This window comes from Pristis pectinata, chromosome 8 (genome assembly GCF_009764475.1).
Source record: "Pristis pectinata isolate sPriPec2 chromosome 8, sPriPec2.1.pri, whole genome shotgun sequence".
NCBI lineage: Eukaryota > Metazoa > Chordata > Chondrichthyes > Rhinopristiformes > Pristidae > Pristis > Pristis pectinata.
In genome coordinates, this window is record NC_067412.1 from 7004059 (window position 1) to 7017696 (window position 13638).

At 45.2% G+C, this 13638-nt stretch overlaps 1 protein-coding gene across 1 annotated transcript in view; it reads left to right on the plus strand.

Annotated features, from left to right (window-relative positions):
• Positions 1–13139, plus strand: part of LOC127573226 (uncharacterized) — a 64650-nt gene extending 51511 nt beyond the window's left edge. The window contains exons 15-18 of the mRNA XM_052021244.1: positions 1381–1522; positions 5016–5203; positions 8943–9084; positions 12770–13139. Coding sequence (XP_051877204.1) covers positions 1381–1522; positions 5016–5203; positions 8943–9084; positions 12770–12945 — 648 coding nt within the window. The 3' untranslated portion in view covers positions 12946–13139. The remainder of the gene's footprint in view (positions 1–1380; positions 1523–5015; positions 5204–8942; positions 9085–12769) is intronic.
• The last annotated feature ends 499 nt before the right edge of the window (positions 13140–13638 follow it).

A 13638-nucleotide genomic window follows, 5' to 3' on the forward strand; every position in this document is an offset into this window, starting at 1 on the left:
CGTACTAAAGCACCATTCAATAGTCGTATAACAGCGGGATAGAAGCTGTCCGTGAGCCTGGCGGTACGTGCTTTCAGACTTTTGTGTATTCTACCCAATGGGAGAGGGGAGAAGACAGAATGTCTAGGGTGAGTGGAGTCTTTGATTATGTTGGCTGCTTTACCGAGGCAGCGAGAAGTGTAGACAGAAGTGGGAAGTTGCAGCAAGTCTTTCCTTTTCTTCAATGAATTTAACAAAAATTTGGCATGTTCCCTTTGACACTCACCAATTTTTAGTGATCCACCATAGAAAGCATCCTATCCGGATGCATCACGGCTTGGTATGGCAACTGCTCTGCCCGGGACCGCAAGAAACTGCAGAGAGTTGTGGCCACAGCCCAGCATATCATGGAAACCAGCCTCCCCTCCAGGGGCTCTGTCTATACTTCTCACTGCGTCGGTAAAGCAGCCAACATAATCAAAGACCCCACCCACCCCGGCTATTCTCTCTTCTCCCCCCTCTCATTGGGCAGAAGATACAAATGCCTGAAAGCATGTACCACCAGGCTCAAGGACAGCTTCTATCCTGCTGTTATAAAACTATTGAACGGTTCCCTAGTACGATAAAATGGACTCTTGACCTCATAATCTACCTCGTTATGGCCTTGCACTTTATCGTCTACTGACATTGCACTTTCTCTGTAACTGTGACACTTTATTCTGCATTCTGTATTGTTTTCCCTTGTACTACCTCAATGTACTGAGTAATGAATTGAACTGCATGACCGGTATGCAAGACAAGTTTTTCACTGTACCTCGGTACATGTGACAATCATAAAACAGTTCCAGTTCCAAATTCCAACCAGCATTGAGCAGCAGATGCAAAACTCCCCCCACCTTGTGTCCCACTCCAAATGGATTTTCTCCAGCAAGATTTGTGTCACTAACATTGGCAGAGCATTGGGAGAGCAGCACTCTGCATTTCTTTCTTTCAGCAGCTGGCATTCTAGTTCTGAAGTTTGAACAAAGCCAGTGCTTCAATTAGTTTTGCAAAATATTATTCATGCCAGTCCCTACATTTTTATTCCCCCTGCATTCTCATCAACATCCCCCAGATTCCACCACTCCCCTTCACAGTGGCCAGTTAACCCACCAACGAGCACGCCTTTGGGACCTGGGAGGAAACCTGAGCACCCGGAGTAAACCCACACGCTCACAGGGAGAACGTGCAAACTCCGCACAGACAGCACCCGAGGTCAGGATTGAACCCAGGTCTCTGGTGCTGTGAGGCAGCCGCTCCACCAGCTCTGTCCCTGTGCTGTCCTAGATCATGATTTCTCAAACACAAGTCTGACAGCACTGGTTCCAAACTAATTTTATGTTTTATGTTTTATTTTTAAAGGAATCAAATAATTCTAATTCCTATTTCCATGACAACAACTTGGTGACTTCAGTAACCAACCTGTTTGCTGCTGGAACAGACACCTCCTCTTCAACACTGCGCTGGGCCATTCTTCTGATGATGAAGTACCCGGAAATTCAGAGTAAGAGATTATTTCAATTTATTTGTCAACACGTTTATCCAAATAAAATATAACATTGCCAAAATTCATGTGCTGCATTTCAAAGCTGTAAAACAATCGGCAGCATAGAGCCATAGAGTCATAGAGCCATACGTCATGGAAACAGGCCCTTCAGCCCAACTGGTCCATGCTGACCGAGATTCCTATCTAAGCTAGTCCCATTTGCAGGTGAGGGGTGATTATTTACAAGAAGGAGTGGCCCTTATGATAACTTAATCACTGGTTCTGATCAACGTCGGTTGAGACCATTATGGGATTTTAACAAATCCATTTGGACTCAATAATAAAGATCAAAACACAGGAGATAATTTACAAAGGCTGAGTACTCAAACTGTCTGTATGTGGAGTTTACCAGCTCCTGGGAGATACCGGTCTCCCGACAGTAATACATCAATAACCTGGCATACCATTGTTCAAAAATCCTGACAGTCCGACATCTGGCTCACTCATTAGTTCAGAATGTGAGGCAGGGGTTTGGAGAGCAAGTGGGGGTGCAGCCAGAGCCAGGGTCTGTGAGCTGCGGATTTACATAAGATGAGATAAGATAAGATTTCTTTATTAGTCACATGAACATCGAAACACACAGTGAAATGCATCTTTTGTGTAGAGTGTTCTGGGGGCAGTCTGCAAGTGTCGCCACGCTTCCGGTGCCAACATAGCATGCCCACAACTTCCTAACCTGTACGTTATTTTTGGAATGTGGGAGGAAACCTGAGCACCTGAAGGAAACCCACACAGTCACGGGGACAATGTATAAACTCCTTACAGACAGTGGCCAGATTTGAACCCAGGTCGCTGACGCTGTAAAGTGATATGCTAACCGCTACACTACCGTGCCTGCCCAATACAGAGTAAAGTGTCACAGCTACAGAGGAAGTGCATTGCAGGTAGACAGTAAGGTGCAAGGTCAAACAAGGTAGATTGTGAGGTACTTATCTCATCGCTGCTTCCCCGATCTTGCTGAGGGCAAGTGGGCCACTGCAATTACCTACTTTTCAATAACGGTTGTGTTTCAAATGGGCGTGAAGCACATTGAGCTCATAAAATACTGTAATATTGCTGACAAAGAACCCTGCAAATCCATGACCTTCTGAAGCCAGGAGGACAAAGAAACAGAGGATCACCGCCATCTGCACTTCCCCTTCCAATCTAATGCCAACCTGACTTAGAAATATGTTGCTGTACCCTTGTTGTTGTTGAGCCTAATGTCTGCAACACCTTCCCTGACTTAAATTGTCGTTGTCCTTCTGGTGAAGGTGCTCCCAACAGCACTAGAGGAGAAACAAAGGACTGCAGATGCTGGAATCTAGATGAAAAACACGATGATGTTGGAGGAACTCAGCAGGTTCAGGCAGCATCCGTGGAGAAAAGCAGGCGGTCAACGTTTCGGGTCAGGACCCTTCTTCAGCACTATAGGAGCACCAGTTTAAGAAGACAGCTCACCACCAACTTCTCAATACATACCAGCCTTGCCAGTGAACCCCAGATCCTGTATGAGAATAATTAATCCGGAATTATTTGGACAATCATTCCCTTTATTCCGTTATTCTTTGTCCTTTCCTCTCACTGTGTTCCACCTCTTATTATTATAATTAATCTTATTTTTTCCTCTGTATTTAATTTAGCCTAACTTATCTTTCCTAACGTCTATCCTCCTCTTCCTTTACCCTGTGTGCATCAGCTGGGAATCACTTCCAAAAACTGGTCTCCAGTCTCCAGCTTCAGAGGTTGTGTACTTCAACCAAGCACAAGCCTGAAGATTAATGCCAGCCGTCACCACAGGAGGGAATAAGGAAGCTGATTAGTAACCCAAAAGCCCAATTTACTCTTGGCATGGTATGAGGCATAATTATCCTGACTTATTTCACATAGAAGTCCTCGTTATGTTGAAATTCTTTGATCTGTATTACTCTACAAAGTTTTAGTCAAGAGTCTACTCTTCCACCAGCACCATTTTATAACGGTGCTTTGAGTGAAGGCCATATTAAGTTCAGCTGTACTTTCCATAGTTAATTTTAAAGATTTTCAACAATGGAATTTGTCCCATCACTAGAGAATGCTGGAGATAAAGCAGGAAACTCTCTCAGATAAATTTACAAGACGTTCCACATTTCCCAAATCTCCCCATTGAAGCAAGTATGGAATTTTGTTCTTGTCCAGCTCCTGCTATGTGAACAGGTCAGCCCGGAACCGGTTTCATCCAGATGGTCTGGTTTCCTCCCACTTGCCAAAGATGAGCTGGTTGGTAGCACTGTCCCAGTGAAGCCCGATGTATCTCACCTTCTGACTAGCCACATTACAGCCCTCAGGACTTAGCACTGAATTCGCATAAACAGTTTACATCAGAAGTAACCAATTCCGATCAAAGGTCATCAACTGGAAACATCAACTGGTTCTCTCTCCGTAGATGCCGCCTCACCTGCTGAGCACTTCCGGCATGTTCTGGTTTTGTTTCAGATTTCCAGCATCTGCAGTGTTTTGCTTCTCCGGTATTTATTGTCATCTAACTGTTCCAGCACTATATTCTTTCTTTTTCTTTCTCTCTCCTTCACGGCTTTCATCCATCTCCTCCTAGTTATCTCTCCTCCAGGCAGATTAGTATGTTTAACAAGTCTGCACCACCCTCCCTCAGCCAGCACCACCCCCACCTGTGTCATCCAATTCCTCAGTTTCATCACAGACACTCCTTTTGTTCTTTCCAATTATAGAGTTAAAGAGTCCTACAGCACGGAAACAGGCCCTTCAGCCCAACTCGTCCATGCCAACTGTGTTGCCCAGCGAGCTGGTCCCATCTGCCCGCATTTGGCCCATAGCCCTCTAAACCTCTCCTATCCATGTACTTATCTAGGTGGCTTTTAAATGTTGCTAATGTGCCCGCCTCAACCACTGTTTCTGGCAGCTCAGTCCAAATATGCACCAGCCTTTGCGTGAAGAAGCTGCCCCAATGTTGCTTTTAAATCTCTCGCCTCTGATCTTAAACTTATGCTCTTTTGTTTCAGCACCTCCCTCCCTGGGAAAAAAAAGACTGTGTGCTTTCACCCTGTCTATGCCCCTCATGATCTTATATACCTCTATCAGGTCACCCCTACATTCCAGGGAATAAAGTCCTGGTCTACGCAACCTCTCCTCGTAACTCAGGCCCCCAAGTCCAGGCAACATCCTGGTAAATTTTTTTCTGCACTTTTTCTAGCTTAAGAAGACCTTTCCTATAACAGGGTGACCAGAACTGAACACAATACTCTAAGTACGCCCTCACCAACTTACCTCTCACCCTACTCTGCAACTTAAATCAGTTCTAATGAAAGATCACTAATCTGAATGGTTAACTCTATTTGTTTCTCCACGGATGCTGCCTGACCCACTGAGTATTTCCATCATTTTCTGTTTTTATTTCATGCTTCCAACATTTGCAGTTTTTTGGTTGCAGTATAAACTGAAGTGTTATTTTCTTAAGGAAATGTACAAGAAGAAATCGATAGAGTTATTGGAACAGACAGGACACCCCGGATGGGAGATCGGAAGGAAATGCCATATGCTGATGCAGTATTGCATGAGATCCAGAGATTTGCCAACATCATCCCAATGAATATTCCACATGCAACAACCAAGGATACTCTCTTCAGAGGGTTTTTCATTCCAAAGGTAAAGCCTTCAAATTATGATCTAAAATATCAAAGTAATGTTTCATTTCCCTGAGTCATGTGCAATTTCCAATACCTTTCAAGTGTTAATTCCAACCTCCTACATAGAACATAGAACACTACAGCACAGTACAGGCCCTTCGGCCCACAATGCTGTGCCGACATTTTATCCTGCTCTAATATCTATCTAACCCTTCCCTCCCACATAGCCCCCTATTTTTCTATCATTCATGTGTCTATCTAAGAGTCCCTTAAATGTCCCTAATGTATCTGCCCCCACAACCTCTGCTGGTATGTGTTCCACACACCCACCACTCTCTGTGTGAAAAACTTACCCCTGACATCCCCCTTATATCTTCCTCCGATGACCTTAAAATTATGCCCCTTCATGTTAGATCTGTGATGGAAACTGTCCTTCAGAACATTGAAATTTCAAACTTTTGTGTCCTATTACAATAAGAATCAGAAGCTTAAAAAAATCAGTGTTACAATTTCTAACATCAGCATTGGAAATAAGTCGTATGTCTTATATGTCTGGACTTTAACAGGTTTTGCTTATTCAGTTGTTCTGCATTAACTAGTGTGGAAATAGGTGAAAAATTAAAGTTGAGAAACTCGATGTATAACCACAATCAGTACCAGATTACATGCAATAATGCTTATAGCTTGGGTGAAATCTCTGGTAGTTCTGAGTGCCAAGGAAGGAGATTTTCTGCCACCTAACCAGTGCACAGAAGACATGCAGGAGGTCTTTTGCTTTGAGAATGCTTTGGAGAAACTTGAGGGGCAGGCACGGTAGTGTAGCGGTTAACATAACGCTATTACAGCACCAGCGACCCGGGTTCAATTCCGGCTGCTGTCTGTAAGGAATTTGTATGTTCTCCCCGTGTCTGTGTGGGTTTCCTCTGGGTGCTCCGGTTTCCTCCCACATTCCAAAGACGTATGGGTTAGGAAGTTGTGGGCGTGCTATGTTGGCGCCGGAAGCGTGGCGACACTTGTGGGCTGTCCCCCAGAACACTCTACGCAAAAGATGCACTTCACTGTGTGTTTCGATGTACATGTGACTAATAAAGAAATCTCTAATTGAGAAGGACGGTGGGTGGGAGGTGAACACTAGAGTTATGGAAGATGGTTAAGGAACATAGTTAAGGTAAATTTGGAATATTGCTTTACTTTGTGGGAATACGACAAGGTAATGAACACTCGGACTAGTGAAATACAAGTTTAGGACAGATACTGTATACATTTCTTGGAAGCAACTCAGAGTAGAAAAGACTTGAATTTATATAGCACCATACACATCCCTTTCAGAAGCGGCGGGAATTGAACTCAGGTCGCTGGGGCTGCAATAACATTATGCTAACCGCTACACTCCCATGCCTGCCCTCATAGTGTTGCTAACCTGTAGTGATTAGGGTTTTGTCGGTTGGTTCAAGAACCAAATGGTTGAAGGGAAGTAGCTGTTCTTGAACCTGGTGGTGTGGGACTTCAGGCTTCTGTACCTCCTGCCCGAGAAGATGTCATGGAATGAGAAGCAGTCTTTATTCCTCAGAAGGTTCCAAAGCAAATGAGGTAATTTTTAATGAGGAGTCACTGTGGTAATGAAGGAAACAGGACATCCAATTAACTGACAGCATATTGCACATGCTGCATGGTGATAATAACCGGACAGTGATCTTTAAGTAGTTTTGTATGTGAGGTATTAGCTATGAAATACCTTGAAATCACTGACCAGGCAAAAGAACATATGAGAACGTTAGGGTTGTCCATGGCGGATTTACTAAGGTGGGCAGAATGGCCTTCAACATCCTTAAGTAGCTTGGGAATCCGAAAGGTATTTTCAATTGGGTGGGTGTGTGGAGGTGGCGATCTCTTCTGTCCACACGGTGAAGGTGGACATTCGCCCCGGTGTTGCACCCTACAATGGAGACATGAGAGAATACCGATGCTGGGATCTGGAAGAACGAGCTGCTGAAGAAGAACTCAGCGGGTCAGGCAGCATCTGTGGAGGGAAACTGACTGTCGATGTTTCTGGTCAAGACCCTTCATCTGGACTGGAAGAGTAGAGGGGAGATCGCCGGTAGTGAGGGAGGGTGGAGCAAGGGCTGGCAAGTGATAGGTGGAGCCGGGTGCGGGGGGGATTTGCATATGGAGGGGGAGGGAAGGGTGGAGATTAACGACAGGATGCCGGGAGGTGAGAGGTGGAGGCGACAAAGGGCCGCAGATGGTGGGATCTGATAGGAGAGGAAGGTGGAGTGTGGAACCAAATAAGGGAGGATGGGGAGGGTAGGTGGGACCAGTAGGGAGGAGGGGACCCAGGGGGAGAGGTGTATGGGTGATGGGTAGGTGGAATACATGGGCAAGGGGAAAGAAACTGGGTGATGGGGGGTGGGGGGGGGGTATAAGTGAGGACCTGGGGTGACCAGGAGGAGAGAGAAAGGGGAAGTGGGGGGAGCAGGTTACCTGAAATTATGTATTCATGCTGTGGGGTTGTAGACTACCCAGGTGGAATGTGAGCTGTTGTCCTTCTTGTTCGTGTCTTCACGACATCGGGTTGTAGGCATTACCTCATCTGCAGCCTTTCGTTGCCTCCCAGTCTCTGTCGTGATCTCCGCCCTTTCCTCTGCCATCTGCCAATCAAACCCCCCTCACCTGGAACCACCCATCACCTGCCAGCCCTCGCCCCACCCCCTCCCCCTCCCCCTCACTACTTTACTCTGTCCATCTCCCCTCTATCTTTCAGTCCAGATGAAGTGTCTCGACCCAAAATGTGGACTGTCCATTTCCCTCCGCAGATACTGCCTGACCCGCCGAATTCCTCCAACAGCTTGTTTTGGGAGGACAAATCAAGGGAGGACATACACAGTAAATGGTAGGGCACTGAGGAGTGCGGAGGAACAAAGGGATCTGGGAGTTCAGATACATAATTCCCTGAAGGTAGAGTCACAGGGTAGACAGGGTTGTAAAAAAGGCTTTGGAATCCTGGCATTTATAAATCAAAGTATTGAGTATAGGAGTTTGGAATGTTTTGGTGAGGTTGTAAGTCATTGGTGAGACCAAATTTAGGAATATTGTGCGCAGTTCTGGTCACCGAACTACAGGAAAGATGTCAGTAAGATTGAAAGAGTGCAGAGGAGATTTACAAGAATGTTGCCGTGTCTTCAGGAGTTGAGTTACAGGGAAAGACTGAGCATGTTAGGACTTTATTCCTTGGAGCAGAGAAGAATGAGGGGAGATATGATAGAGGTTTTACAAAATGATGAGGGGCATAGACAGAGTTAATGCAAGTAGGCTCTTTCCACCTAGATTAGGAGAGATAAGTACGAGAGGACATGGCTTTAGGGTGAAAGGGGAAAGGTTTAGGGGAACATTAGGGTGAACTTCTTCACTCAGAGAGTGGTGGGAGTGTGGAACGGGCTGCCATCTGACGTGGTAAATGCGGGGCTCGCTCTTAACTTTTAAGGGTAAATTAGATAGATATGTGGACTAGAGAGGTCTGGGAGGGGTATGGGCTGGGGCAGGTAAATGGGACTAGCAGAATAATATTTCGGCACAGACTAGAGGGGCTGAATGTCCTGTTTTCTGTGCTGTAGTTTTCTATGGTTCTATACACCCTAAAGTGCACTGTGTCTCTCCAGTTGGCCAATGAATACTATTGAATGCTTTTTAATTCTCCAGTTGTATCGAACAGGAAGACGCTTGAAAACTGACCATGATGTTTACTTTTTGTTGTTTTGAAGGGAATGCAGGTAATTCCCCTGCTATCTTCTGTCCTCCTTGATAAGACTCAATGGGAAACACCAAATTACTTCAACCCCTCTCACTTTCTGGATGCTGAGGGGAGGTTTGTGAAGAGAGATGCCTTCATGCCTTTCTCAGCAGGTATCAATTCATTAGAATATTTTAACCAACCCGCTTTTTTGTAACATCATCATTTCTCTAAATGCATTGAGCCGAACTTAGTTGAGAAATGTTAGCAGTTACCCACATGACCCCCAACATTTCCCCATGTAACTAACAGCAACTTCGGATTTCCATTCAATGTCACTATTTTTCAACAAGGTCATGTCAAACGGCCAACATTTCTAGTCCTGAGTGCAGGGTTTCGACCCGAATGGTTGATGATTCCTCCCCCCCCCCCGCCCGACAGATGCTGCTCGACCTGCTGAGTTCCTCCAGCAGATTGTTGCCCAGCACTTAAACTGGGGAATCTCCCTGAACACTCATGTCAGGTTAAACCTGGCAAATGGCACAGGACCAAGAACTGTGGTTGCATGGGAACAAAAAACTAATTTTTATTGCTTACCTAATTTAAATAGTTTTAGTAAGTATTTAGTGTTTTTTTCCATTTCTTTGCATGCTTTTAATAATTTTAATTTTGGAATGATTTTGCAATGTCTTTGAAACAGAATGTCACAACTTTTTTAAAGGTATTATCATCATCTATAGTAGGAGCTATCGATCTTCAGTTGTTTTATGATTGGGTCTTACTCTGTCCCTACCACTACTTCTCCATCTTCCCCCCCAACCCATTAGCTCTGGTAATGAGGATCAGGCTGGGGATTTGCAGCACATCGACAGAGTCATAGATTTACACAGCATTGAAACAGGCCCTTCGGCCCAACAGGTCCATGCCGACCAAGGTGCTCCATCCAAGCTAGTTCCGTTTGCCAGCATTTGGCCCATAACCTTCTAAACCTTACCTATCCATGTACCTGTCCAACTGTCTTTTAAAAGTTGTACCTGCTTCAACCATTTCCTCTGGCAGCTCATTCCACATACATACCACCCTTTGTGTAAAAAAGTTGCTCCTCAAGTACCTATTAAATCTTTCCCCTCTCACCTTAAACCTATGCCCTCTAGTTCTTGATTCTCCAACCCTGGGAAAAAGACTGTGTCCATTCACCCTATCTATGCCCCTCATGATTTTATTCACCTCTTTAAAATCACCTCTCCAGTCTCCTATGCTCCAAGGAATAAAGTCCTAGCCTGTCCAACCTCTCCCTATAACTCAGTCCCTCAGGTCCTGGCAACATCCTTGTAAATATTTTCTGCTGGAGAATTGTGTAAAGTTAAGTGTGGTGTTAACCTAGTTAAGTCAATGGAAACCACAGTTGGTTTGCCTTGGCAGGTACACCTGAACTATTACTTTATTTGCATCTATTTGTGGACATTCCACTCCTGATAAGATATTTTTATTAGTCACGTGTACATTGAAACACACAATGAAATGCATCTATTGCGTAGAGTGTTCTGGGGGAAGCCCGCAAGTGTCGCCACGCTTCCGGCGCCAACATAGCATGCCCACAACTTCCTAACCCGTACGTCTTTGGAATGTGGGAGGAAACCAGAGCACCCGGAGGAAACCCACACAGACACGGGGAGAACTTACAAACCCCTCACAGACAGCAGTCGGAATTGATCTTGTGTTTTGCATAAATTAGGGAAATAGGTTTCATCGACTACGTCTGATATTAAATTTGACTTGTGCTTCACAGTCTAGAAATTGTTCCCAATCCCCTGATGGCTTTAAAGCAGCACTGTGGTTTACCTCAAAGCTAATCGTGAAGAGTGAGATCTTTCATTGTTGCAGTAATGTTGATGTCATTTCAGAACACATCAACGTCAGAAAATAGGAAGAGTAGGCCACTCGACCCCTCTAGCCTGTCCTACCATTCAGTATGACCATGGCTGATCTGCCCCAGACCTCAGCTCCTCCTCTATGCCAGTTTCCCAGAGCCCTCAATTCCCCTGATCTTTCATTAAATTATCTACCTCCACTTTAAGTACCTCAATCCATCCTGCGACCACAAATCTCCAGAGATTAACCAACCTCTGTGAGAAGAAATTCCTATCCACCTCAGTTTTAAATGACTGGCCCCTTGAGGGAATATCATGGCTAAGGCAAACGGAAATATTACCGAAGAGTTAAGGAGTTGAATTGTTCTACGAGCATCGAAGAAACTGGAAGAGGAGTCAGAGGCATGGAGCCTCAAGGTTGCTCAGTTTGGCTTCAACTCTACTTTCCTGCCAGTCCCCCATAACTCTTGAGACCCCCATAAACCAAAAATCTACATTGGGCTTGAATACATTCAATGCATTAACTTCCAAGCCAAAAACGAGCTTCTGGAGGAACTGAGTGGGTCGAGCGGCAAACTGTGGGAGGGAAAGGGATCATCAACGTTTTGGACGGAGACTCTGCGTCAAGACTGAGAGCGTAGAGGGGAGACGGCCAGTGTAAAGGGGTGAGAGGGAGGGGTGAGGCGGGGTCTGCAGGCAGTAGTGGAAGCAGGTGAGGAGAGAGATGATGGGGGGTGGAGCCAGGTGGGAGACGAGGAAGGGAGGAGGCAGGAGTCAGTGGCTGATGGGTAGAGGTAGATAAGGAATGTTAGAGTCTGCCTTTATCTGTCTGTCTCTGCCTATAACCCACCAGTCCGTCTCCTGTTCCCGTCTGCCCTTCATCTCCATCCACACCTGGTTCCATCTATCGCCTGGCAGCCCCAGCCTCACTCCTCCCTCTCACCTCTTTACACTGGCTACCTCCCCCCTTCACACTCCCAGTCCCAATGCAGGGTCTTGACCCGAAATGTTGACCGTCCCTTTCCCTCCACAGATGCTGCCCGACCGGTCGAGTTTCTCCTCCAGCAGTTTGTTTTTTGCTCCGGATTCCAACATCTCGTGTCTCTGATTAATTTCCAAGATTCTCCAGGGGTAGCGGATTCCAACAACACAGAACCCTTTGGGAGAAGAATCTCCTCCACATCTGTCTTCAAAGGATGATGCCTTATTCAGAAACTATGTCCCCTAATTCTTGATTTCCCCCATGAGAGGAAATACACTCTCAGCATCAGTATAATCAACCTTCTTTACGTAGGACATAGAACATAGAACAGTACAGCACAGGAACAGGCCCTTCAGCCCACAATGTCTGCTCTGAACATGATGCCAAATCAAACTAAATCCATTCTGAATGCACATGATCCACATCCCTCCATTTCATGGATATTCTTGTGTCTATCTAACGGCCTCTTAAACGCCAGTATTGTATCTGCTTCCACTACTACTCCTGGCAGCCTGTTCCTGGCACCCACCACTCTCTGTATGGAAAAACTTGCCCAGCACATCTCCTTTAAACTTTCCCCCTCTCACCTAAATGCATGTCCTCGAGTATTTGACGTTTCTATCCCGGGAAAAAAGATTCTGACTGTCTACCCTGTCTATGCCTCTCATAATTTTGTAAACCTCTGTCAGGTCTCCCCTCAGCCTCTGACACTCCAGAGAAAACAATCCAAGTTTGTTCAACCTCTCCTTGTAGCTCATACCCTCCAATCACGGTGAGCCTCTTCTGCACCCTCTCCAAATCCACCACATTCTTCCTGTAATGGGACGACCCGAATTTCCATTAATTCGAGAGTCAGCAAAATTTATTGCTGTTTGTAACGTATTAAATGGTAAATATCAATATAAACATTTCCTGCTTTACAGAGCAAGGTTAGCAGAATGAATTTATTCATAATTCTATGAATTTGTAATATTTTATGAATTTATTTTCTTCTGCATTTGAAAGGACGGCGGATATGCATTGGAGAAAGCCTAGCCAAGATGGAGCTGTTTCTCTTTTTCACGACCTTGTTGCAGAGATTTTCCTTCCACGCCCTACCAGGAACCTGCTTGGATCTCACGCCATCTGTCGGTCTTACCTTGTGTCCAAAGCCTCACTTAGTGTGTGCCAGACTCCGCTAGCGAACATGGCTCACGGGGAGGTGGATGGACAGGCGGCAGGAACCGAAGATGGACCTCCTGGCCACACGGGAAGAAACACTTGAGACCATTCCGCTTTAATCTTCTTTGAACCCTTTTGCTTCTTAATTGTAAAAATGTAATAAATGAAATAGACCAACTCTTGGAAATTATGACATTAAATCTTCAGAAATCTTCCCAGACTCTTTGCTTTAGAAATTGTAGTGATGAGAAACTTGGGAGAAACTAGGAGCTGATGTAGATTCAATGGGCCAATGGCCCTCTCCAAATTGCCATGATTCTAAGTCTTGATGCAATGAAACCCTCCAACCAGTTGATGCACTGCAGTGCCCCTGTTGTGCATTTCTGCTACTGAGACATCCTCCTGCTCTCACCTATTCTCTGCCTCCCAATTGAAGCTGAGTTTTACAGCACAGATACATTATTATGATAACACAAACTACAATCCAGAGCAAGGGTTGGATGTATGATTCTTAAATTTGACCTGCATTATGTCTAACCAATGCATGGGTTCTAATTGCATTTCACCTAAATGTTGCCATCAACCCTGGCTTCTCATGGACATAATTACAGGGGATCTACAGGTACATTAGAAGATACCAATTTTTCAACTGCCCTTTGATAAATCTTTTCTATGTACCTCTCCACATTAAGTTTATCCACACACACCCATTG